Source organism: Podarcis melisellensis, assembly GCF_964234715.1.
Source record: "Podarcis melisellensis genome assembly, chromosome: 2".
NCBI classification, from domain to species: domain Eukaryota; kingdom Metazoa; phylum Chordata; class Lepidosauria; order Squamata; family Lacertidae; genus Podarcis; species Podarcis melisellensis.
Window position 1 is genome coordinate 124,611,108 of NC_138529.1, and position 25,349 is coordinate 124,636,456.

The following is a 25,349-nucleotide window of genomic DNA, read 5'->3' on the forward strand; positions in this document are numbered from 1 at the left end:
AAGGTTTTAACTGTTTTTGTTGTAATTGTTTGTATTTTTCTTTTTTGCTCTTTTTTATTGTGATGTATTGTTTTGTTTTCTGTTTAATTTGGTGTTTTTTCTTTTTCTTGTGCAACCTTTAAAACTTTAATAAATATTATTTTTTTTAAAAAAAGAATGGCATTTCCCTGGCACCTCCTTTCCTCCCAGGAGCTCCTCCTTCCACAACAACCCTGCCAGGCTGGCCGCTTGCCTTTCACCCCCTTTCCAGCACTGCATGGTTTAGTGTGGCAGCACCTGCCCTTTGGAACTCCCCGCCTCTTGCAATAAAGCGCGTGCCTCTGCTAGACTCTTTTCAGGCACCTGCTAAAAGCATTCTTGTTTAGGCAAGCATAGCCTGATGCTTAGGACGCTGAAGTAATTTTAATCTCTTTTAATATTTTAGCTTTTCTCTGTAAAAAAGTAGGCTTGTTAATTTTAAAAAGTAGGCTTGTTAATTTTTATTGATTTTACTGCAGTGGTGTTGTTGTTTATTTGTTTTTTGTATTGGTAAACAACATTACAGGTTTTTAAAAATAAATTTTAATAAATAAATGAACAATAAATATATATAAAACAACACAAGCCAAAACACAATGCATTCTGTAGATTTAAGCATCTCTCCACAGTGGCCTACTTGTTATCGGAGGCCCAGAATCCACAATCCTTTGTAAGAAAATATGAAATAAAGTCAAAACATTTTTGTAGGCCAAAAAAAGAAGTCAATATTGGGGAGGTGACAAAAACTTTTCCACACCAAGTACCCCCTGACCTTGTTATGCCACTACCCGGGGTGCAGGGAGGGGGCATGGGGGTCCCTGTTCAGATCATGCCTGATGGGCGGAGACCCCCAAGTCAGGGAGCAGAGGGTCCTCCTTTTTCCTCTCTGCCAAGCCAGGGAGGGGCCAGTTCGCAAAGTCAGGTTACCCTAAAAACCCTAAAACTCTTTGTGAATCCCTCCCCCCCAGCCAGGCCTCCAAGCCTCGCCTCAGGAACTCTCAAATGTTTATTTTTCTCTCTAAGGCTAAAAGCATTAGCTAAGAAAGAGAGAAAGAAAATTAAAGTTAAGAACGAAAAAACAAAAAATAAAGTACATAAAACATAGACAACTCAACTTACATTGGCTTAACAGTAACACTGACTGACTTCCCTTTATTTCGATTTCGGAAAAAGTTATCTTATTTATCTATCTGCAGTATCTTTTCATAAAAAAGAGAATTTTTCGTAGTAAGCGTTGTGTCATACCTACTGTGGAGAACAGAGTCCTTTGCTTCTCAAAGCCTTTTTGTTTCTAAGGCCAGTGGCCTTGTTAAAACCAGATTGCAACTTTCTTACAGGAGAATGAAACATATCTGAACACTCTGAAACCCCCTTTGGTTTCTCACCCCCTTTTCCCGGGAACAGTCCAAAATAGTCCCAAGACGGGAACTTTCTGTTCATGCTCAGGAGACACGGGGCAGACCTTTTCCGAAGGAGGAGAAAGGGGAGGGAACTGGAAGGGGAATAGATGCTCTGTGCAAATGGCTGTGAACTCGTGCTTGTTTGTGAGTTATCACACTTGCTCTTTCTACCAGTTCATGGATGGTAGAAATAAAGCTTTTTCTCCGAAACTATTCCTTGAGTGTCTGCTGACTCCCATTTTCCCTTTCCCGGGCGCAATATTTTTCCCACCCGAGGGCAAAGCCTCATAAGGCTACAAGAGGACTGCAACTGTTCTTCCTTGGGATCCAGATGCTGCCTTCCTTTTGGGGGAGGGGGCTTTGGGTCAAGGAAATAAACCCCCTTCAAATTGAGGGAAAAGTCACCTTTGTGAACAGAGGATGTAGACAGACGAGAACATTCCCACATGGGGGGAGCACAGGGAGAAGAAAAGCCCGTCTGCATCTTCACAACCGGACCACTTCCTCTGTCCCGGATGCAACAACACATGTCTCTCCCCTATTCAGGCTAAACAAGTAGACAAACTAATGTGAAAGCAAATTTCAGGTGTATCCTCAGGAAATGCTAAAGCAAGGATAGAAGACTCCTTCTCCCAACCTTTTCGGACAAATGAGGAGGGATTATCTGTCAGCGGGTGGCTTGTATTACTACTAACAGAGGACATGGAACACATAAAATCCTTTTTGGCTCACTAGTAAAATTCTTACCATCCTGACAGATACTTGTAAAACCTTCTGGGGGGAAACTAGCAGAGCGTTTGTGGGTTTTGATCCAGAAGAAATGGAAATTGGTGCTGTCTCAAAAGAGGCTAGTTCTCTCAAGCTCCCCTCAGCCTTTGGGAATCTTGTCACAAGAGGAGCGAGAAGCTCCCCTCTGGAGTTCGTAAAGGGTAGATATTCCCGGTGCCCTTAATCCTGCTCTTCTGCCAGGGAAGCGGGGCTGCGTCCAAAGCACTGAATGGTGGAAGTACTCAGGGAAGGGAGCAGAGAGGCCCCCATTTCTAGAAAGGGGAACATCGGCCTGAAGGGGAGCAGCTGCTTTTGGGCAAGCGGAGCTGGAGAAAAGCTGGGCCTGTCCTGCTGCGCTTCAGGCCCTGACAGCCTCCAAGTCCAAGTGTAAGTTGACTTCGCCCCTCCACTCACCGAGCGAGGAGGGCCGTCCCGGAGTTGACGCTGCCCAGGAGGCCAGAAAGAGCAGAGGCCATGTTGGGTCAGGGCAACCATACAATCATAGAATCATAGCGTTGGAAGAGACCACAAGGGCCATCGAGTCCAACCCCCTGCCAAGCAGGAAACACCATCAGAGCACTCCTGACATATGGTTGTCAAGCCTCTGCTTAAAGACCTCCAAAGAAGGAGACTCCACCACACTCCTTGGCAGCAAATACCACTGTCGAACAGCTCTTACTGTCAGGAAGTTCTTCCTAATGTTTAGGTGGAATCTTCTTTCTTGTAGTTTGGATCCATTGCTCCGTGTCTGCTTCTCTGGAGCAGCAGAGAACAACCTTTCTCCCTCCTCTATGTGACATCCTTTTATATATTTGAACATGGCTATCATATCACCCCTTAACCTCCTCTTCCCCAGGCTAAACATGCCCAGCTCCCTTAGCCGTTCCTCATAAGGCATCGTTTCCAGGCCTTTGACCATTTTGGTTGCCCTCCTCTGGACCCGTTCCAGTTTGTCAGTGTCCTCCTTGAACTGTGGTGCCCAGAACTGGACACAGTACTCCAGGTGAGGTCTGACCAGAGCAGAATACAGTGGCACTATTACTTCCCTTGATCTAGATGCTATACTCCTATTGATGCAGCCCAGAATTGCATTGGCTTTTTTAGCTGCCGCGTCACACTGTTGGCTCATGTCAAGTTTGCGGTCAACCAAGACTCCTAGATCCTTTTCACATGTACTGCTCTCAAGCCAGGTGTCACCCATCTTGTATTTGTGCCTCTCATTTTTTTTGCCCAAGTGCAATACTTTACATTTCTCCCTGTTAAAATTCATCTTGTTTGTTTTGGCCCAGTTCTCTAATCTGTCAGGGTCGTTTTGAAGTGTGATCCTGTCCTCTGGGGTGTTAGCCACCCCTCCCAGTTTGGTGTCATGTGCAAATTTGATCAGGATGCCCTTGAGTCCATCATCCAAGTCGTTGATAAAGATGTTGAATAAGACCGGGCCCAAGACAGAACCCTGTGGCACCCCACTAGTCACTCTTCTCCAGGATGAAGAGGAACCATTGATGAACACCCTTTGGGTTCGGTCAGTCAGCCAGTTACAAATCCACTGAGTGGTAGCATAGTCAAGACCGCATTTTACCAGCTTCTTCACAAGAATATCATGGGGCACCTTGTCAAATGCCTTGCTGAAATCAAGGTAGGCTACAACCACTGCGTTCCCTTCATCTACCAGGCTTGTAAATCTGTCAAAAAACGAGATCAGGTTAGTCTGACATGACTTATTTTTCAGAAAACCATGCTGGCTATTGGTGATCACAGCATTCCTTTCTAGGTGCTCACAGACTGTTTGCTTAATGATCTGCTCCAGAATCTTCCCTGATATTGATGTCAGACTGACTGGGCAGTAATTATTTGGGTCCTCTCTTTTCCCCTTTTTGAAAATAGGGACAACATTTTCCCTCCTCCAGTCTGCCGGGACTTCGCCTGTTCTCCAGGAATTCTCAAAGATGACTGCCAGTGGTTCTGAGATCACATCTGCCAGTTCTTTTAATACTCTTGGATGCAGTTCATCTGGCCCTGGAGACTTGAATACATCTAGACTAGCCAAGTATTCTTGTACTATCTCCTTAGTTATTCTGGGCTGTGTTTCCTCTGTTGAATCATTTGCTCCAAATTCTTCAGGTCGGGCATTGTTTTCTTTATCGGAGAAGACTGAGGCAAAGAAGGCATTGAGGAGTTCAGCCCTTTCTGTGTCCCCTGTTTGCATTTCACCATCTTCTCCTCTGAGTGACCCCACGGTTTCTTTGTTCTTCCTTTTGCTACGAACATACCCATAAATGTCTTTTTTGTTGCTTTTAACCTCTCTAGCAAGCTTGAGTTCATTCTGTGCTTTAGCTTTTCTGACTTGGTGTCTACACGTGCTGGCTATTTGTTTGAATTCCTCTTTGGTGGTTCCCCCCCCTTTTCCATTTTTTGTACACATCCTTTTTTAATCTTAACTCAGTTAAAAGTTCTTTAGATAGCCACCCTGGCTTCTTTAGGCACCTTCCATGTTTCCGTCTCATTGGTATTGCCTGAAGTTGTGCTTTTACTATCTCCCTCTTAACAAACTCCCAGCCATCATGAACTCCCTTTCCTTTTAGTATTACTGACCATGGGATCTCACCCAGCACTTCCCTAAGTTTTATGAAGTCGGCTTTCTTAAAGTCAAGAAATTGAGTCCTAGTATGCTTGGCTGCTCCTTTCCGCTGTATAGTAAACTTCAGAAGAGCATGATCACTCGCGCCTAATGATCCTTCCACTTCTACCCCACTAACCAAGTCATCAACATTGGTTAGGACCAGATCTAAAACGGCTGTTCCTCTTGTTGCTTCTCCCACTTCCTGGACAACAAAGTTGTCTGCAAGGCCAGCGAGGAATCTGTTTGACCTTATGCTCTTGGCTGAGTTTGACATCCAGCAAATATCCAGGTAATTGAAGTCCCCCATTACTACTATCTCCCTTCCTTTTGCATGCTTGGCCATCTGTTCCAGGAAGGCATCATCTATGTCCTCCGTTTGGCTTGGGGATCTATAGTAAACTCCCACAATGAGGTCTCTGTTATTCTTCTCTCCCTTAATGCTCTCACTTTGGCTTTGAGGTTCTAAATCTTGGATCTCTTCACCAGTATACACATCCCTGACATATAACGCCACTCCTCCTCCTTTCTTGTCTGGTCTGTTTCTCTGAAATAGATTGTATCCCTCCATTATTACATTCCAATCGTGGGACTTATCCCACCAGGTTTCAGTGATGCCTATTATGTCATATTTAGTTTGCTGTACCAAGAGCTCAACCTCATCTTGTTTATTTCCCATGCTTTGCGCATTAGTGTACAGACATTGAAGTCCATTAATCATTCCCCCGTGTCTCTTATTTAAGGATTTTTTCCTCCCACCACTAGGTCTGCGTGCTGTTTGCTCCATTTGGTCTATGACATTTGGATGATCATCTTCATCAATTGATAGACCTTCAGGAGCACTGTCTCCCTCCCCCACATTAGTCAGTTTACTTTAAAAAAAAATATTTATTACTTTTAAAAGGAAAGAAGACAGAAGAAAAAAAGAAGAAAAAAAGACAATACAATACAATACAATATATAGACAATACAAAACACAACCTAAACCCATTAAACTAAACACCTTAAACTAAACTAAACCACTTCTGTCCAGCATTTTTCGTAGTTATCCTTAAATAAATTGTTATTTTTTGATTTTTTGATTTAGACACATGGTCTAGGTTGAAATTTTCCTTGTTAGGCCGTATTGCTGTTATTAAGATGAATGTATTGCCAAGAATGCTGTTTTTGTTTCAGACATTACAAATTCTGGACAAGGTGGAGTGTTTCAAGAGATGGCAAAAAGATATCTCTAAATTTGTCTGGCAGGGCAAAAAGCCCAGAATTAAATTTAAGATCTTAACAGATGCGAAATATAGAGGGGGTTTTGCCCTGCCGGACTTAAGGCTTTACTATGAGGCAGCAGCTTTCTGCTGGCTGAAACCATGGCTACTTCTTGAGGACACGGACATCTTGGATCTAGAAGGATATGACAATAATTTAGGTTGGCATGCGTATCTATGGTATGACAAGGTGAAAGTTCACAAGGGTTTTAAAAATCATATTGTCAGAAAGGCTCTGTATAATGTTTGGATCAGATATAAGGACTTACTTGAAAGTAAAAACCCCAGATGGTTATCACCAATGGAAGCAAAGGCAGTAAAAAAACTTAATATGGACTCTGATTGGCTAAAATATTGTGAAATTCTAGAACATGATGGTGAAAAATATAAACTTAAGAGTTATGAGAAGCTAAGGTTTAAAGTTCGAGATTGGCTGCACTATCATCAGAGGGCAATGAAACAATCGTTGAGACGGCTAGAGCGCCGGTGGCGGATAACTCATTCTGAATCTGACCGGACACGGGTTAGAGCTCAACGTCGAGCCTACCAAGTGGCGATAGCGACGGCGAAGAAGACTTTCTTCACCGCCTCTATTGCATCTGCAGAAAACAGCAGCAGGAGACTCTTTCAGGTGGTTCACAATTTAGCGGAACCACCTGTAACATCGGGGCCCAGTACGGGCCACATGTTCTCCTGCAACGATTTTGCAAATTTTTTTGCAGATAAAATCGCTCAGATTCGGGAAGAAGTAGAATCCACCGTGGGAGCAGGGCCGGGGCGGGAGAGTGCTAGAGTCCTGTCTGGTCAAGTTGTGTGGGATCAATTTCAATCTGTTACCTCCGAGGATGTGGACAGGCTGCTTGGACGAGTGAAGCCAACCACCTGTCTCCTGGATCCTTGCCCAGCCTGGCTTATAAAAGCTAGCCGGGAAGGACTGGGCGATGGGCTTCGTGGGGTGGTGAATGCCTCCCTCCGTGAGGGAGCCTTCCCAGACCCGCTGAAAGAGGCGGTTATCAAACCGCTTCTTAAAAAACCATCGTTAGATGCGGCCACGATGGCCAATTATCGCCCAGTCTCAAACCTTCCATTCTTGGGCAAGGTGATTGAGCGAGTGGTTGCTGAACAACTCCAGGCACGCCTGGAAGAAGCGGACCATTTGGATCCCTTCCAGTCGGGATTCAGGCCTCATCATGGGACTGAAACTGCCTTGGTCGCACAGGTTGATGATCTCCGGCGGGCTAGGGACAAAGGTGAGAGCTGTTTCCTAGTTCTGCTGGATCTCTCAGCGGCATTTGATACCATCGACCATGACATCCTTCTGGACCGTCTTGAGGGGCTGGGAGCTGGGGGCACTGTCATACAGTGGTTCCGCTCCTTCCTCCTGGGCCGTGTTCAGAAAGTGGTGGTGGGGGATGAGTGTTCAGACCCCTGGCCGCTCACTTGTGGGGTGCCTCAGGGTTCTGTCCTCTCCCCCATGCTTTTCAACATCTATATGCAGCCGCTGGGAGGGATCATCAGGAGGTTTGGGCTGGGTGTTCATCAGTATGCAGATGATACCCAGCTCTACCTCTCTTTTAAATCAGAACCAGTGAAGGCGGTAAAGGTCCTGTGTGAGTGTCTGGAAGCGGTTGGAGGATGGATGGCGGCTAACAGACTGAGGTTGAATCCTGACAAGACAGAAGTACTGTTTTTGGGGGACAGGAGGCGGGCAGGTGTGGAGGATTCCCTGGTCCTGAATGGGGTAACTGTGCCCCTGAAGGACCAGGTGCGCAGCCTGGGAGTCATTTTGGACTCACAGCTGTCCATGGAGGCACAGGTCAAATCTGTATCCAGGGCAGCTGTTTACCAGCTCCATCTGGTACGTAGGCTGAGACCCTATCTGCCGGCGGACTGTCTCGCCAGAGTGGTACATGCTCTGGTTATCTCCCGCTTGGACTACTGCAATGCGCTCTACGTGGGGCTACCTTTGAAGCTGACCCGGAAACTACAACTAATCCAGAATGCGGCAGCTAGACTGGTGACTGGGAGCGGCCGCCGAGACCATATAACACCGGTCTTGAAAGACCTACACTGGCTCCCAGTACGTTTCCGGGCACAATTCAAAGTGTTGGTGCTGACCTTTAAAGCCCTAAATGGCCTCGGTCCAGTATATCTGAAGGAGCGTCTCCTCCCCCATCGTTCTGCCCGGACACTGAGGTCCAGCTCCGAGGGCCTTCTGGCGGTTCCCTCCCTGCGAGAGGCCAAGTTGCAGGGAACCAGGCAGAGGGCCTTCTCGGTGGTGGCGCCCGCCCTGTGGAATGCCCTCCCATCAGATGTCAAGGCGATGGACAACTACTTGACATTCAGAAGACATCTGAAGGCAGCCCTGTTCAGGGAAGTTTTTAATTTGTGACATTTTAATGTATTTTTCATTTCTGTTGGAAGCCGCCCAGAGTGGCTGGGGAAACCCAGCCAGATGGGCGGGGTACAAATAATAAATTATTATTATTATTATTATTATTATTATTATTATTATTATTATTATTATTATTATTGAAGTATTCAAGCAAGACAGGAAGATAGGATTCCAGAGTGAGAGGTCTAAGCTAGAAACAGAATTATTGGAACCCAATACTAAGAATCTTTCTAGAATGTACAACTTGCTGTTGAAATGGAATGTACAGGATGAAACGGTAAAATCAGCTATGATTAAATGAGCACAGGATGTAGGTCATGATATCATGTTCGCTGACTGGGAACAGTTATGGACCACCGGTATCAAATTTACGGCATGTTCTGCCTTGAAAGAAAACATAATGAAGATGATCTACAGGTGGTACATGACCCCAGTCAAGCTGGCTAAGATTTATCATTTGCCCGAGAATAAATGTTGGAAATGTAAAGAGTCTGAAGGAACCTTCTATCACCTTTGGTGGACCTGCCCAAAGATTAAGGCCTACTGGGAAATGATCTATAATGAAATTAAGAAAGTCCTTAAGTGGACGTTTCCTAAGAAACCAGAGGCCTTTCTCTTGGGTATGGTGGGCCAATTGGTACCGAAGAAGGATAGGACATTCTTTATGTACGCTACCCCAGCAGCAAGAATCTTACTAGCAAAGTACTGGAAGATGCAAGAACTACCCACTCTGGAGGAATGGCAGACGAAGGTGATTGAATATATGGGACTTGCAGAGATGACCGGCAGAATCCGCGACCAGAGGAAGGAGGCGGTGGAGGAGGACTGGAGAAAGTTTAAAGCGTATCTTGAGAACTGTTGTCAAATAAAGGACTGATAAGATGTCGAGGTGTAAGAAATAAAGAATTACAGCTGTAAATTATAAATTGCAGGGAAGAAACTTTAAGGAGGAGATGTATAGAAATGGACTGAAGGGTTGCTAAAAAATTGTAAAACAAGGATGCAGAGTAGGAGAGGTATGGGGAAGTCTTTTAGTTTGTAAGGTTTTTTCTTTCTTTGTGTAAATGTTTTGTCTTTCTTCTTTGTTGTGTCGTATGTTTTTTGTTGTGAAAATCTAATAAAAATTATTATATATAAAAAAAATAATAAACTAAACTAAACCAAACCCACTCCCTAACCCTAAATAAAACAAAACAAAAACAATTAAAAAAATACACCCCCCCTTTTGATACTTTTTCTTTCATTCCCTTGTTTCATCGACCTCCTCTCACCTCCCTTTTTTTATACCACTTCTACTAGTTATTTCAGCAAATCCTTTCCATCTTTCTCTATTCTCTATCATATTATAAATAACATATTTTTTTAACCTTATTTTAACATTAAAACTAAAATACTTATGTATACTTAACTCCTTATAACATTTCTGCTAAATCCATAAAATGTCAATCCACCATTTTTCTATCCCTCATTAATTTTGTGATATTTCTATATATAAACTTTAAATTTTCCAATCTTCTTCCATCAACTCCTCTCCCTGGTTTCGGATTCTGCCAGTCCTTTCCATCAATTCCATATAGTCCATCAACCTGGAGATCTTATGTCCGAGGCTCTTAACTCTTTTCCAGGTCCCTTCTGCAAATCTTCTTCATATTCTTTAATGCTAGAGAGCAAATCTCGAGACAACTCCATCCTAACAATACTTTTATTCCTTCTGGACAGTTCAGCCAAATTTCCATAGTTGAAGCTAGGGTCTGTAAAGTGTTTCAGGACATATTTCAGGATTCCTCCAAATCCAAAGGCCCCCAAAACTTCAATCTGCTCCAAATCCAAGTCCATGTCCCAAAAGTCAATTAATCCCTGAATAGAGGGATCTTTCCAACTTTCCTTCTGATACGGAAGGAGAGGGGGGTACCTCTTCTCACCCCTCTCCCGCCCACCAAAGGGTCCGTGGCGACAATCTCGACGGTACCCAGCTCTGCCCGGACCCCTCGAACCCCACACCGTTGCACAAGCACCACACTATACCCCTGGCCTTATTAATAAAAGGTTTTCCCTCCCTCCATACGGGTGTTAGAATTCTCCTAGCCCGGTCAGAGGTATGTGCCTATCTGTTCAGGCACCGGCTGAATTCCTTAGACCTCCCTCCGGCGACTCCCGGCAGAAATAAACATACACGAGGTCCGTTCCGGCGATTTTCCTCAGGCTGTGAGGAAAACACACCAACTGCTTCTCCTCCTCCCTGTTCCCTGCATATCCCCAGGGAGGGGAATCAGACACAGACAGAAATGTAACTACATTCTTTATTTTCTGTCTTTAAGCAGTCATACAGTAAAGATGTCTGCTCTCTTCAACAAACAGAGAGAAACTCAAACTCCACCCATGTACATCCTGTACAGGTCATATGACACACACACTGAGCTCATATCCTGTGCTCAATAAGGATGGACTGCCCCTTTGTTTCCATGGCAGCAGTCACACACATCCTGTCTGGCTTTGCAGCCACAAGCAGCTGTTTGAGCTGCTTTGGCCTTTGCTTGCTGCAGCTTTGGTGCTTTAGAATAACAAAATAAGCCCACCATCTTTTCCTTAAGTCTCCCTCCCGCTCTATTTCTAACGTGGGTAGACCGGGTCGAATTGTGTCCCCATTCACTAAAATGAGTGCGCTCTATCCAATCAGAAGCATGCATTCTCCCTGCAGAGGCTAGCTCAGTGAGCTCCTGCACGCCTCATTTAACCTCTTGACAAGCTGCTGACGGCTCCCTGCTGCGAGAACAATGGAACTGAAACCAGTGACCTTGTAAAACTGTCAAACTCTTGCTACAATGTATCCATTTCGTTTCCTTTCTGGATCTTCAATACACACTTGACCGGCAAAGTACTGAAACTTTGGAAATTAATATAAAATAAACCATAGCTCCGATCTCCATCTTGGCGTCATTCAACTCAGCTCCCCCTGGACTCCAGGATGCCACCCCACCTCCATAATCCCCGAAGCGGCAAGTCACGTACTCAGGAAGACCCTAATCCTGTCAGATCGTTCTGCCTAGCCCTTCCTCCGGGCAATGCCAGGTGTCAGTCGATGCATATCTGGACTATTGTTTTGCCATCACCGGTACTCGGGAAGTGCTTATCTATGCATATCTCTCCCTCTGCATATTTCCCCCTCCCTTCCTTAGAATGCTAATCCGCATAACCCCACCTTTCTGTAATATATTCGTGATGTCATCCGTGAAACCCAACCTTCCCATAATGTATTCATGACGTTTCTTGCATTGTATTCTGGGACTTGGAGGGAACTTTTAAAAGTTTATGTCGCCCCATTCTCAGGGTTCAATCTCGTGTTGAACCTGTTGCGCAATAAACCTTGGATCTCCACATCTTGCTCCTGTCTCCGGCTGAGCTCATTTTCTCCCGCTAGGACCCGCGGACTTAGTCCGACGAGCTGGGTGGCTGAGCAGTCTCGCACCCAGATTTTTCCGTAACACTTCTTCAGTCCAAACCGGGATCCAATCCTCAAAATCTGGCTTTTTCTAGATTCAGTCATAAAAGGCCTCAATTTATAGTCCTCAATTTGCTTCTGTAAAATTAAGGACCCCACTTGTGTTATTTTAGGTTCAAAAACAACAACTTTCTCCTTTTCCTCCACCATTTGTTCTGCCAAAACAGGTTCCTGTGCCAGGTCCTGAATTATTTCTGTGTTGGTGTTCGCTTTTTGCCTCAAATTAGTCACTTTCTGTTTCAAATTATCAATTTTAAAAGTCATGTCATCCGTCTTTTTATGAAGCTCTTCCAGCAAATAGTTTATCTTACATAATGCAGTCACAATAACTTCTCCTATCAACATTTTGAATGGTCCAAGGTCAATCTCTGGTTCTCAGAATCCTTATCTTGCAGCTGGAGACCTCCCAGTTACACTCCTATAACAGTTTCACAAGTTCCCTCTAGAGGGAAACAGTCTCCACCTGTATCAGTTCTTTCAAGCACAACTCAAGCAATAAACATAGTTTCGATTTTCAGTTACTTTTTCCTCCGTTTAAATGCAGAAGAGGACAATGGAAACAGTATCTTACTCTTATTTTAGCTAGCTGTCAAATCCGTTCTGTCAATGAACTTTCCCCAAACGTCATCTGGCAGCCGTTCCCAGGTTCAGAGCTGTGGTGATTTGATTTTCCCCTCACTCCTGCAGGCTTACTAAGTTCAAAATTTTCCCCCTCTTCACCTGCTTCCAAGGGGTTTTTTGTATTTTTAACCGATGGGGATTTAATCCTTTGTCAAAAGCTTTCAAAGACTTTAGCTTGTAACGTCTTTGCTTCAGTCTATTTACAAAAGCGGAAGGCAGACTTCCTGTTTATGCCTTCCCGCTTCGGTGCCAAATTAAGGTATTTAAAGATCCAATTTTCCGTTCTACTCACGGGTAGTTGTTTAAAATCCAATTGTCCACAGGAAAAAGTCAGCGCTCTCCAGCAACAGCAATGCGGCTTCACTCCGTGAAAGAAGCAGTCGATTCAAAGCACCGCGCCACTCATCCCACGTTGCTCCGGAACCCCAAAACAGGGTTTCCCCACGAGTAGGGGAAGCGCAAAAGGTGCCAGCCGAATCCCAGGTTCACAAGCTTCTCCCGCCTTGCCATGGCGGTCAGACCCTGTTTTTCACGGAGTAAGTTCCTCCCGATCGGAGGAGCTCCGCCATTGCGGAGGACAGATGAGATGACAATTTGTGCATTTAATTGCTTCAATTTCCTGCCCAGAGCCTCGGAGTCTCTTTTGATCTTCTGGAGGTTATTGCTTGCAGTGTCATTGGTTCCCACATGAAGCAAGAGGAAGGGGTATTTGTCAGTGGGTTTTATGATTCCTTGCAGTCGTTCAGTTACATCTTGGATCTTAGCCCCAGGGAGACAGCACACTTCCCGAGACATCTTGTCAGGCCCACAGATCACTGCTTCTGTTCCCCTCAGTAGGGAATCCCCTATCACCACTACACGCCTCCTCTTAGATCTGGTCGGGGTTCTTCCGTGAGCTGTCCGTTCCAAGGTCGCCTGCACATTCCCTGAGGACTGACTTTGCTGCTCGTCTTCATATACCTGATCGACTGTAATGAGGGAGAGATCCTCAAATGGAGTCTGCTCTTCGGCTTCCATGCGAGGGGAGAGGACCTCAACACGATTGTGTAATTCTAAACAATCAGAGCGAACCCTGGGCCTCCTACTTCTTTGAGTCACGTTTCTCCATATATCTGGCTCCTGTGTTGGTGAACTAGCCTCCTTCTCAGGGGAGTCCCCTGTCTCCTCCTTGGTGGAGACGGTGTTCTCTGTTGCTTCCAAGAAGAGCTTCAGCTCTCTAATTCTTTGGAGCGTAGCCACACGTTCCTCCAGTTGCTGGACTTTGTCTTCTAAGAGGGCAATCAACATGCAATTGCTGCAGGTAAAGCTGCCTGCAACCTTTGGCAAGATGGCAAACATTGCGCAGGAACCTCAGGCGATTGCAGCTGTTCCCGCACTCTCCATCTTGAGAATGTGTCGTTGGGGGTGGCTACAGCGGTCCTCCATCATAAGAAGCGTGAAGACAGGACAAATAACTTTTTTATTTTTAATATAATTTTTATTAATTTTCCAACACATAACAAAAAAACAACAACAACATACAAAACATTTAAACATATATCTTATTTTCTTACACCTTCTTTCCTCCGACTTCCCCATACCTCCCATTCGCTGCATCCTTATTTTACAATTTTTTAGCAACCCTTTAATCTGATTATCTAATAGTTCTCATTCATTAAATTTCCTTAAAATTATTATTTACTGCTGTAATTCTTTACTTCTTACCCCTTGACATCTTAACACTCCTCAATTTTACAACAATTTTTAAGATATATTTTAAATTTCTTCCAATCTTCTTCCACTGACTCTTTCCCCTGGTCGCGAATTCTGCCGGTCATCTCTGCCAGTCCCATAAAGTCCGTCACCTTTGTCTGCCATTCTTCCAGAGTCGGTAGTTCTTGCGTCTTCCAATACTTTGCCAACAAAATTCTTGCCGCTGTCGTAGCATACATAAAAAAGGTCCTGTCCTTCTTTGGCACCAATTGGCCGACCATGCCCAAGAGAAAAGCCTCAGGTTCCTTATGAAAAGTCCACTTAAGGACTTTCTTAATTTCATTATAGATCATTTCCCAGTAGGCTTTAATCTTCGAAGACAGGACAAATAACTCACCCCCCCAAAAAAACTAGGTCTCCCCCAACAAACGTTTGAGACTAGCTCCCCTAAATCTAAAAGATGGATCAAACTGCTCTGCAAGCTCTGATAAGCTCCTCCCACAGCTAATCACCCACCTCAACAGAAACCCTGCCCCCTCTGACCTTTGCACAGGGAGAGCAGCTAATCAGCCACAAGAAACACACAGAGGAGAAAACCCTTTTTGCTCCTTCAGCTGCTGCCCTGCAACCGGTCCTTCTATGTTTGGAGCGGGAGGAAGGGCCGGCGGCCATCTTGAATGAGGGCAATTTTGTGCCTGTCTGTTATACACACATACATACCTATCTATCACCTACCTACCTACCTACATATATATATATACACACACACACCCCTGGCTCTCGTTTGGAGGAGGAGTGAGAGAGGGAGGCACTTTACTGACAGAATGGCATTTCCCTGGCACCTCCTTTCCTCCCAGGAGCTCCTCCTTCCACAACAACCCTGCCAGGCTGGCCTCTTGCATGTTGCCCCCTTTCCAGCAGGCGAAGCTGCAGGGACCACTCCCTTCCTGGCCCCCCCAAAATGGAGGAGGCCTTTGACCCTGGATGAACCTGAGAGGAGCCTTGAGGGGGGCAGGGAGGGGCCTCTCGCCCCTTCCCAGACTTTTCCTCCACCCATTTATTAGATATATCTAATAAATTGTTTTGTAATGATTTGTTGGGTCTCTGGACCGTAATAAAGATTGATTGATTGATTGATTATTAGATATATGGCAGCTGCCGGGTGCCCCCCTTGGTTGGGCCTGTGCTGGACAGCAGAGACAGGCCAGACAGCGGACTTAGTCCCTCAGAAATTCCCCCCTGGGGGGGCTGGAGCATCGCTCTGATTGGCTCCTAAGCCAGCTGGGGGCGGAGCCAGCCCTTTTGGCGGGAAAATGCAAGGCGCCTTTTCTGAGGGATGGTCTGAGGGGGGAGCTTGGAGGGGAAGGTGGGGAGGAGAGGAAGAGGAGTCAGGCGGGAGTTCAAGGGGAGAAGCTGTGGGGAGGCGGGCGGAAGCGGGGTCTCCTTTCATGGGGGGGAGAGGGAAGGGAGTCCCGCAAGAACAAGGGCTGAGGGGACCCCCTGGGTGTGGGGGGCGGACTGAGAGGGGGGAGGGAAAGGGCCCCTCACTCAGGAACCGCCCCAAGTCTGACTCCACCAGGGACACAACTCACTCCAGGAAGGAGAGGGAAGAAGGGGCAGAAATGGAGTCCAGCATCTGACCACCATGTCTAGAAAGCGGAACATCGGCCTGAGAAGAGAAGCTGCGCCTGGACTTCTGCGTTTCATGCCCTGACAGCCTCCAAGTTGAGGCAAGAAGTTGACTTCTGCCTGAAAGTACCTGAAACTGTTCTTAAGCTGAGGTACCACTTGAGCTAATGGGGCCTCCTGCTGCTGCCGCCACCACACAATTTCTGTTCTCATCCTGAAACAAAGTTCTTAACCTGAGGTAATATTTCTGGGTTAGCGGAGTCGGTAACCTGAAGCGTCTGTAACACGATTTACCACTGTATTACTATTCTCCTCCTTGGGCCTCTGAGACAGAGAGGGGCTTTCCCTCCTCGTCTCCCAATGGCGAGGCCTCCTCCGTGGGGCCAACATGGCGGGGAGAGAGGCTGCCCTGCGGAGGCCAAGCCATCATGGCAGGGAGGCGGCTGAGGACCAAAGGTGCCGCCCTCCTTCATCTGGGAGGAGAGACCCCGAGAGCGTGGGACCCCCGAGGCCCACAGGGGAGCCATGGCGTCTCTGGGAAAAACAAAATGGCGTTCCCGCCTTTTTCAGAAAAACACCATCTGTCCCTGCCGCTTCCATGGGCTCCTCCTGGGCCTGCCTGGCCATGGGGGGGGGAATACAGCTGCCCCAAAATACTGGGGGGGGGGGAGAGAAACAGGAAGAGAAGGAAGGAGAAATGAAGGAGAAGCTGGGAGGGGGAGCAGCCATGAGGGAAACTCAGGGGGAAAACTCCCTCAGGAAACCAGGCGAAGGAGAGGACGAGACCCAGGGGAATCTGAAAGGGGATTGGCCAGCTGCCCAATGCAGAGGCTTCTGATTGGTCCAGCCCTGCTCTGGGGTGGGAAATGGGGTCAGATGGTTCTGGGAACCCAGTAGAAACTGGTTTTCTGGCAGGAAACACGGAAAGGATGGCAGGTGTCCCTCTTCCTTTGAACTGGAATCCAGAGTCAGCTCTGCCAGACTTCTTTCTGGAATAAGAAACGCCCTCCTTTCCTGCTGGGTCCCAAACAGGGGCAAGTCAAGCTCAGCGCCACCTCCAACCCCCTCCCCACTTTAAAAGCACCACTTTGAGAAGCAGCAACTCTCAAATACAAAGAAATCAGCACCTCCACCTGCTAACATTCCCCCCCCCCGCTTGGTATTCAGGGAGGCCTTTTCCTAGCCCCTCATCCCCCCCCAATTCAAAATAAGGGGCAGGCTGGCTGGAGACCCTTCCCTCCAACCCCCTCCCCACTTTAAAAGCACCATTTTGAGAAGCAGCAACTCTCAAATACGAAGAAATCAGCACCTCCACCTGCTAACATTCCCCCCCCCCGCTTGGTATTCAGGGAGGCCTTTTCCTAGCCCCTCATCCCCCCCAATTCAAAATAAGGGGCAGGCTGGCTGGAGACCCTTCCCTCCAACCCCCTTACCATTATTTAATGGCATCCCAGTTATATGTATTCCCCTTGTCCCAAAAGAGCCTCAGCTTCAGGGGTGTCTTCTGAATGAGCTGCCAGGAGAAGGCGCCTGAGCCTGACTCTCCAGTGGCAGAAGGTTCCCTAGGACACTCCAGGCTCAACGTGGGTCAAACGCTGAGGAAAACTTCTTGGAGCAACTTTTGGGAAAAGGGGAATACATGTAACCAGGATGCCATTATATAACGGTAAGGGGGTTGGGAAATGGGAGTGCCTGATCACCTCTTCTGTCTCCTGAGAAATCTCTATGTGGGACAAGAAGCTAAACTTAGAACTGGATATGGAACAACTGATTGGTTCAAAATTGGGAAAGGAGTACAGCAAGGCTGTATTTTGTCTCCCTGCTTATTTAACTTACTGTATATGCAGAATTCATCATGCGAAAGGCTGGGCTGGATGAATCTCAAGCCGGAATTAGGATTGTGGGAAGAAATATCAACAACCTCAGATATGCAGATGACACAACCTTGATGGCAGAAAGTGAGGAGGAATTAAAGAACCTTTTAATGAGGGTGACAGAGGAGAGCGCAAAATGTGGTCTGAAGCTCAGCATCCAAAAAACGAAGATCCTGGCCACTGGTCCCATCACCTCCTGGCAACTAGAAGGGGAAGAAATGGAGGCAGTGAGAGATTTTGCTTTCTTGGGCTCCAGGATTGCTGCAGATGGTGACAGCAAAATAGAGCCCATCATCCCAGGATCTCTGAAATGAACAAATAAATGCCCAGGGTGGTCCAGATTGAACTCTTCCCCGGATAAACGTTTGCCACGTCCCAAATGGAAAGCAAGAGCAGAGCAGGGTCCTCCAGGGTTTGGGATCTAGGCATTCAGCTGGCCAAGGCACTTGCTCAGACCTAGATCTGGGCTCCTTGGGGCCAATGGGGGCGGGGAGGGCAGGCTCTAAGCGCAGCAGGAGATCTGCCGGCAGGCAAAGGGAAGGGCAGGCTCGGTGCGCTCGGTTTTGCAAGCGTTAAAAGGAGCAGAGCTGGATTCCTAGAGAGGATGGGAAGTGAAGGGGGGGAAGGTCCTCCATCGCTCACTTCCCTCCCTGCCCCATCCCTTCCTGCTTTCTTCTTTCTCCTTTCCCCTTCTGGAATCCGGTGAGTCCCCTCTTTCCTCCCTCGGAGGGTCCCAGGGGGGCAGGGAGGGGGCATGGGGGTCCCTTCTCAGATCATGGGCGGGGGGGGGAGAGACCCCCAAGTCAGGGAGCAGAGGGTCCTCCCTTGTCCCCTCTGCCAAGCCAGGGGGGGGGGGAGATCGCAGGAGGACTGCAGCTCTGTTCTTCCTTGGGATCCAGATGCTGCCTTCCATTTTGGGGAGGGGGCTTGGGGTCAAGGAAAACTGGGCAGGTAAAGAAACCCCCTTCAGGTTTAGGGATTATTATGGTGTGGAATGGGACGCGGGTGGCGCTGTGGGTTAAACCACAGAGCCTCTTGGGCTTGCCGATCAGAAAGTCGGTGGTTCGAATCCCCGCAATGACAGGGTGAGCTCCCGTTGTTTGTTCCCAGCTCCTGCCCACCTATCAGTTCAAAAGCGCGTCAAAGTGCAAGTAGATAAATTGGTACCACTCAGGTGGGAAGGGAAATGGTGTTTCCATGCGCTGCTCTGGTTGGCCAGAAGTGCCTTAGTCATGGTGGCCACATTTATACAAGGATTAAGACCCATCATTAAAATACACAACAAAATTGTTCTATTAAGATACTGAAATAAGCATGCAAGAAAAGAATAGTATTAAAACAATGCAGCTATTAAGAGGCAGAAAACAACAGAGCAATGTGTAGAAAAATATCATCTTTCTTCTCCCTTTTTCTCTTAGGGTCGTGTGCTTTGAAGACGTAGCTGTTCCTTTCACAGACGAGGACTGGGCTTTGCTGGATCCTGACCAGAGAGCTCTGCAGAAGGAAGTCAAGGAGGAGAATCCTGGGATAGTGGCCTCTCTGGTAAGGCTCCCTGCTGGATCATAAGATCAGTTTTGAAATTCCATACAGATCTCTGAAGGACAAACCTCCTCTATTTTGAGGGAGCCCAATAGCGCCACCTGCAGCATCTGAGATGTTAACACACTCACAACTCTCCTGGAATGGAAAACTCTCCATAGGAGATGTATCTCCTGTTTTGTCTGGGAATATTCTTCCACCAGTCCTGCCTTTTCCAACCAGGATGAGGCTGCTCTCAGCTGCCCAGGCCTTCTTCCATGTAGGCTTCAGAGATCTCAGGGGCGTGGAGGTACATCCTGTCAAATTCTCTTTTTCTCAATTTTTTTCCTCAAAAAAGGCAGTAACTCCCTTCCCTTCTTCCTCTTTCACAAGCAGTCGTTTGCATTGTTCAATCATTTCAGGCTCAATTTCTTCCTCAGCCTAAACATAATAATACTAATACTGCCATATAACAGCAGATTGTAGGTGGTGAATTGGAGAGGAAGAAGAAGGGAGACAACCAAGAGAATCCACACAATGGAGAAACCATATAAATATTCAGAGTGTGGAGAGAACTTTAGTCAGAGCTCCCAGTCCACTTCCCATCAAGGAAAGCTCTTCGTTCAGAAGGAGAGACTCACTTCACATGAAAGAACTAACGGGGGAAGAAATTAGTGCTTGAAATGAGGGAAAAGCTTCCTTCGCAGCTCCACCCACAGTTCCCATGAGATACTTCATACAGGGGAGTGTTTGGAGAAAAATCAGTTTCCATTAAATAAATCACAGCAAGGATAATCACAGAATTTTAGGAAATGGTATAAGGCATATGGTATTTCTGGTATCAGGAAACTTGATGAGGAATTAAGGGGAAAGACAGTGTTGACCCAGAGTAGTTACAAAATTAATGTTCTCTCCCCAAGTGCCACAGACCCTCCTCCAAAGAGAGCTTCTCTGAAGAAAGCCCAAGCAAAAATTACTCCATTTTACGTGAATAAGGAAAATGAGGTGGCTAAGAAACAGCAGGAGCCAGATCCTATTACTGACCTTATAGAATCTCTCAGCAGATCTAAGGATGACCAGAAAGAGGTTTTGGGCCCAGGCAGCTCAACTGCTAAGTCATCTCTGGCACTGAGACCAGGAGCTCAAGCGACTCAAGGCCAAATTCAGGCTAAACAGGTAGAGGAACTAATCTGAAAGAAAAATTCAGAACTACCCTCAGGAAATGCTAATACAAGGCTAAAAGACTCCTTCTCCCAAGCCTCTGGTGCAAATGAGAAATTATCCATCATTGGGTGACTCGTACTACTAACGAGGGACATAGAATGCATAAAATCCTTTTTGGCTGACACTAATAAAATTCTTACCATCCTGATAGGTACTTGTAAAACCTTCTGGAATAAAGTCTGGCAGAGAGTGTGGAACCGGATAATACAACTATATCTCTTTCCCTACCATTAAAAATAGATCAATAAGGGAGGTTTAATTCGTCCACATGGCAAAAGGAGGTCTATAAGTACAAAGAAGAGCAAAAATGTTAAAAAAAATTAAAATAGTGCAAAAAGTTGACTTAAAAATACCTTTTAAATTACTTAAGAGTAGCTCATGCTCTGGGTCCAGACAGAAGACTTAAGAAGCTTGTACTGTACAGTGGTACCTTGGGTTAAGTACTTAATTCGTTCCAGATGTCCGCTCTTAACCTGACACTGTTCTTAACCTGAAGCACCACTTTAGCTAATGGGGCCTCCTGCTGCTGCCGTGCCGCCGGAGCATGATTTCTGTTCTCATCCTGAAGCAAAGTTCTTAACCCGAGGTACTATTTCTAGGTTAGCGGAGTCTGTAAACTGAAACGTATATAACCTGAAGCATATGTAACCTGAGGTACCACTGTACTGGAATCTGCACACCAGATCCCTATATCAATATGAAACGATATGCACGGTTATCAAATGCTCTGCTCTCCTGCCAGAAGCCAAAACCAAACCAAGAATTGGAAATGGGTTCTGTCTCAAAATAAGCTACTTCTCTCAAGCTACCCTAAGCCTTTAGGTATCTTCTCACAAGAGGAGCGTAAAGTTTGTGAATATAGTGTATAAGCGCAGAGAATATCTAAGGAGGAGTGGTGTATTAGTCTCAAGATTATTCCAAAATGTGGCATCACCAGCTCCTCTGCTTCCACATTCAGCAACACTCCAAAAAGTCCTCAATTCAAGGCAGACTATTATCCTTTAGTTGACATATACTCTGCAGGTAACAATCCTGACTAGTCAGCTGACCTGGACCCCAAGGAACCCCCTAACTCAGACAGCCCTGGGAAGGACCTACTTGACAGAACTGAAAAGAATTGACTACATGCCTTCTGTGCTCTGCCATAAGAAGCCCAGAATGAAATACTCTCATATTTGACCTCTGACGTTCCTGCCTAATGACTTTGAAGAAGGAACACAAGGGCTGATGCAAGCAAAACTTGACCCTTTGTGCTCCAGATCCAGCCCACCAAAACGAACCCTCCTTCCCTGAACAAACTGATAAAAAGCAAGAGGAGATAAAAGAGAATGGGATTATATTTATGGATTACAACAGAAAAGCGAACTATGTGATAAAATTGAAATGGATTAAAGCCTCAAACTTTCACTGTATTACTACGGAAGGAAATGGAGTTTAGTTTTGATGGTCGGCCAAGGCTTGGGGACAGGATGGTGACTGCTTTTGGCACCAAGTTCTGTCCATAAGCACCATTGAATTCAATGGGATCTACTCTCAGGTCACTACTGTGCAGAACATGTCAGCCTTACGAAGTGGGGTGAGGAGCAAACAGGGGAAACTGCAAGCACTGGAGATGTTTAGAAATGGGGCTTCTGTTGGGAAGGGGCTGCCCCATTTGTGCTTCTCCAGGGGCAGGAGAATATCTAGGGCAGGAGAATCCCTGCAGGGCCTCTGAGGCTCCCTTTGCTTCTTCCTCTCTCCCAGGACCCTGCAGCTTCTTTTGGCTCCTTGACTCCTCAGGAAGGATGAGTGAGACGGATCCTGCAAAGCTAGAGGAGATGGAAGAGGGAAGATGGACGCATGACCTGGTCCGGCTGTCTCCCGCATCCCTCCCCACAACCTCTGAGCGCTCCCTCCCAGGGACCTCCGAGAGATCTGGTGAGTCCCAGGGGAGGGGAGATGGGGACCTGGATGGATGGAGCCAGAAAGGAATTAGGGCTTGCTCAGCTAGGGGGTGGGGGGAGGCAGGCAGGCGGATGGAGATGGAGAAGGGGGGCACCTTTTCGGGCTCCCCCACCTGCCTGCCTGCCTGCCTGCTCCTTTGTCATCTGCAGGCAATTTGAGCTAGGAATAGATCACAACTCCCCAGTCACCGCGATGTTTTGGCAGCTCAAAAGGTCTAAAATCAGTTCTGTGATCTGAATGCCTTACCAATGTCCAACACTGATCCGTCGCGCAGCACTAGAACCCACAACTCTTTTTTAAAAAATTGGTTTTCACATATTGTATTACAATACAGATGTACCAAAGCCAACACCATTTCCTCCCCACCCCCCCATACATTTACATTTCTATTTCCTCAATCCATCATATTATTCTTTTCTCCATCCTCAAACTTCCCTCCGCCCCATCGCGCAGCACTAGAAGCCACGAGTCTTGAAAGGAACCTGATCATGCTTTGCAGATTGAACGCAGATGAGGCCTCCATGTATTTTTCTTTTCTTTTCTTTTTGGAATAACTTTTTATTTGCTTTTAAAAACAAGGAACATAGGAATAATAAAACATGTAGACCAAGTCTTCTCATGTCATTTCTATGTAAAATAGCAGAATAAATTTGTCGGAATATCTATAACATATAGTTCATCATTAGTGGTCAGTGTATGAGTTCTGGGTTCATGAATTGCTTTCAACTGAAACAAAAAAGGGGAAACAGGAAAGAACAGAGAACATTCAACATCACAGAGCCAAATCCCTAGACTGAAGCTCTTGTGGTCGTTGTGCTTAGATTAAGTGAGTAATAGTCATTTTCCCTCTTCTGTTACCAATGAAACAATACAGAGTTCGTTTCATCATGAAAATGGGAGGGAGAGGGTTCAAAGTGAAGAAAGAGATTTATGTATAAATTTAAATTTAGACCAACCAGATTGAGATAACTTCTGATGGGGAGTGTTCAGGTGAAGATGTTGCTGTTTGTTAAAATACTGTACTACATCAAACATTAAAAGCCTTCCTAAACAGGGTCACCTTCCGATGTCTTCTTAAAGTCTGGTAGTTGTTGTCCTCTTTTACATCTGGTGGGAGGGCATTCCACAGGGAGGGCGCCACTACCGAGAAGGCCCTCTGCCTGGTTCCCTGTAACTTGGCTTCTCGCAGTGGGGGAACCACCAGAAGGCCCTCGGTGCTGGACCACAGTGTCCGGGTAGAACGATGGGGGTGGAGACACTCCTTCAGATATACTGGGCCGAGGCCGTTTAGGGCAGCACCAACACTTTGAATTGTGCTCAGAAATGTACTGGGAGCCAATGGAGGTCTTTCAAGACCGGTGTTATATGGTCTCGGCGGCCGCTCCCAGGCCCCAGTCTAGCTGCCGCATTCTGGATTAGTTGTAGTTTCCGCGTCACCTTCAGAGATAGCCCCACGTAGAGCGCATTGCAGTAGTCCAAGCGGGAGATAACCAGAGCATGCACCACTCTGGCGAGACAATTCGCGGGCAGGGAGGGTCTCAGCCTGCGTACCAGATGGAGCTGGTAGACAGCTGCCCTGGACACAGATTTGACCTGTGCCTCCATGGACAGCTGTGAGTCCAAAATGACTCCCAGGCTGCGCACCTGGTCATTCAGGGGCAAAGTTACCCCATTCAGGACCAGGGAATCCTCCACACCTGCCCACCTCCTGTCCCCCCAAAACAGTACTTCTGTCTTGTCAGGGTTCAATCTCAATATGTTAGCCGCCATCCATCCTCCAACCGCCTCCAGACACTCACACAGGACCTTCACCACCTTCACTGGTGATTCACTGATTTAAAAGAGAGGTTATGGTTGATGGTATCAAATGCCGCTGAGAGATCCAGCAGAACTAAGAAGCAGCTCTCACCTTTGTCTCTAGCCCGCCGGAGATCATCAACCAGTGCGACCAAGGCACTTTCAGTCCCATGATGAGGCCTGAATCCCGACTGGAAGGGATCCAAATGGTCTGCTTCTTCCAGGCGTGCCTGGAGTTGTTCAGCAACCACTCGCTCAATCACCTTGCCCAAGAATGGAAGATTTGAGACTGGGCGATAGTTGGCCATTGTGGCCGCATCTAAAGATGGTTTTTTAAGAAGCGGTTTAATAACCGCCTCTTTCAGTGGGTCTGGGAAGGCTCCCTCACGGAGGGAAGCATTCACCACCCCACGAAGCCCATCGCCCAGCCCTTCACAGCTAGCTTTTATAAGCCAGGATGGGCAAGGATCAAGGAGACAGGTGGTTGGTTTCACTCGTCCAAGCAGCCTGGCCACATCCTCGGAGGTAACAGATTGGAACTGATCCCACACAATTTGACTAGACAGGACTCTAGCACTCTCCCGCTCCGGCCCTGCTCCCATGGTGGAGTCTACCTCTTCCCGAATCTGAGCGACTTTATCTGCAAAATTTTTTGCAAAATCATTGCAGGAGATCATGTGGCCCTTACTGGGCCCCGGTGTAACAGGTGGTTCTGCTAAATTGTGAACCACCTGAAAAAGTCTCCTGCTGCTGTTTTCTGCAGATGCAATAGAGGCGGTGAAGAAAGTCTCCTTCACTGTCGCTACCGCCACTTGGTAGGCTCGACATTGAGCTCTAACCCGTGTCCGGTCAGCTTCAGAATGAGTTATCCGCCACTGGCGCTCTAGCCGTCTCAATGATTGTTTCATTGCCCTCAGATCTGTGGAAAACCACGGGGCTGTCCAGGCTCCATGCAGTCAGAGAGGGCGCTTCAGAGCGAAACAGTCAATAGCCCTGGTTAACTCCACATTCCAGTGGGCCACCAGGAAATTAGCTGAAAGGCCATCAACATGGGATAAAACATCCCCTACCATTCTCTGGAAACCATTTGG

At 46.8% G+C, this 25,349-nt stretch overlaps 1 protein-coding gene and 1 long non-coding RNA gene across 6 annotated transcripts in view; one reads left to right on the forward strand and one right to left on the reverse strand.

Annotated features, from left to right (window-relative positions):
* The window catches only part of LOC309364444 (uncharacterized protein), a 104,200-nt gene that overhangs the window by 27,399 nt on the left and 51,452 nt on the right, over positions 1-25,349 (forward strand). For 3 of the 5 annotated variants that reach the window (XR_014165838.1, XM_081901747.1, XM_081901746.1), the window contains one exon: positions 22,261-22,434. The exons of 1 other annotated variant lie outside the window; for it this stretch is intronic. Coding sequence is in view for 3 of the 4 variants with exons in the window: in XM_081901747.1 (XP_081757873.1) it covers positions 22,261-22,434 (174 nt within the window). In the remaining variant the exon portion in view is untranslated. Of the gene's footprint in view, positions 1-20,352; positions 20,470-22,260; positions 22,435-25,349 lie in introns of those variants that run through there. One more of the 5 variants, XM_081901748.1, reaches the window with a different exon arrangement.
* Positions 1-25,349, reverse strand: part of LOC309365358 — a 39,253-nt gene that overhangs the window by 3,153 nt on the left and 10,751 nt on the right. The window contains exon 2 of the long non-coding RNA XR_014166049.1: positions 15,020-15,114. This is a non-coding gene — a long non-coding RNA (uncharacterized lncRNA). The remainder of the gene's footprint in view (positions 1-15,019; positions 15,115-25,349) is intronic.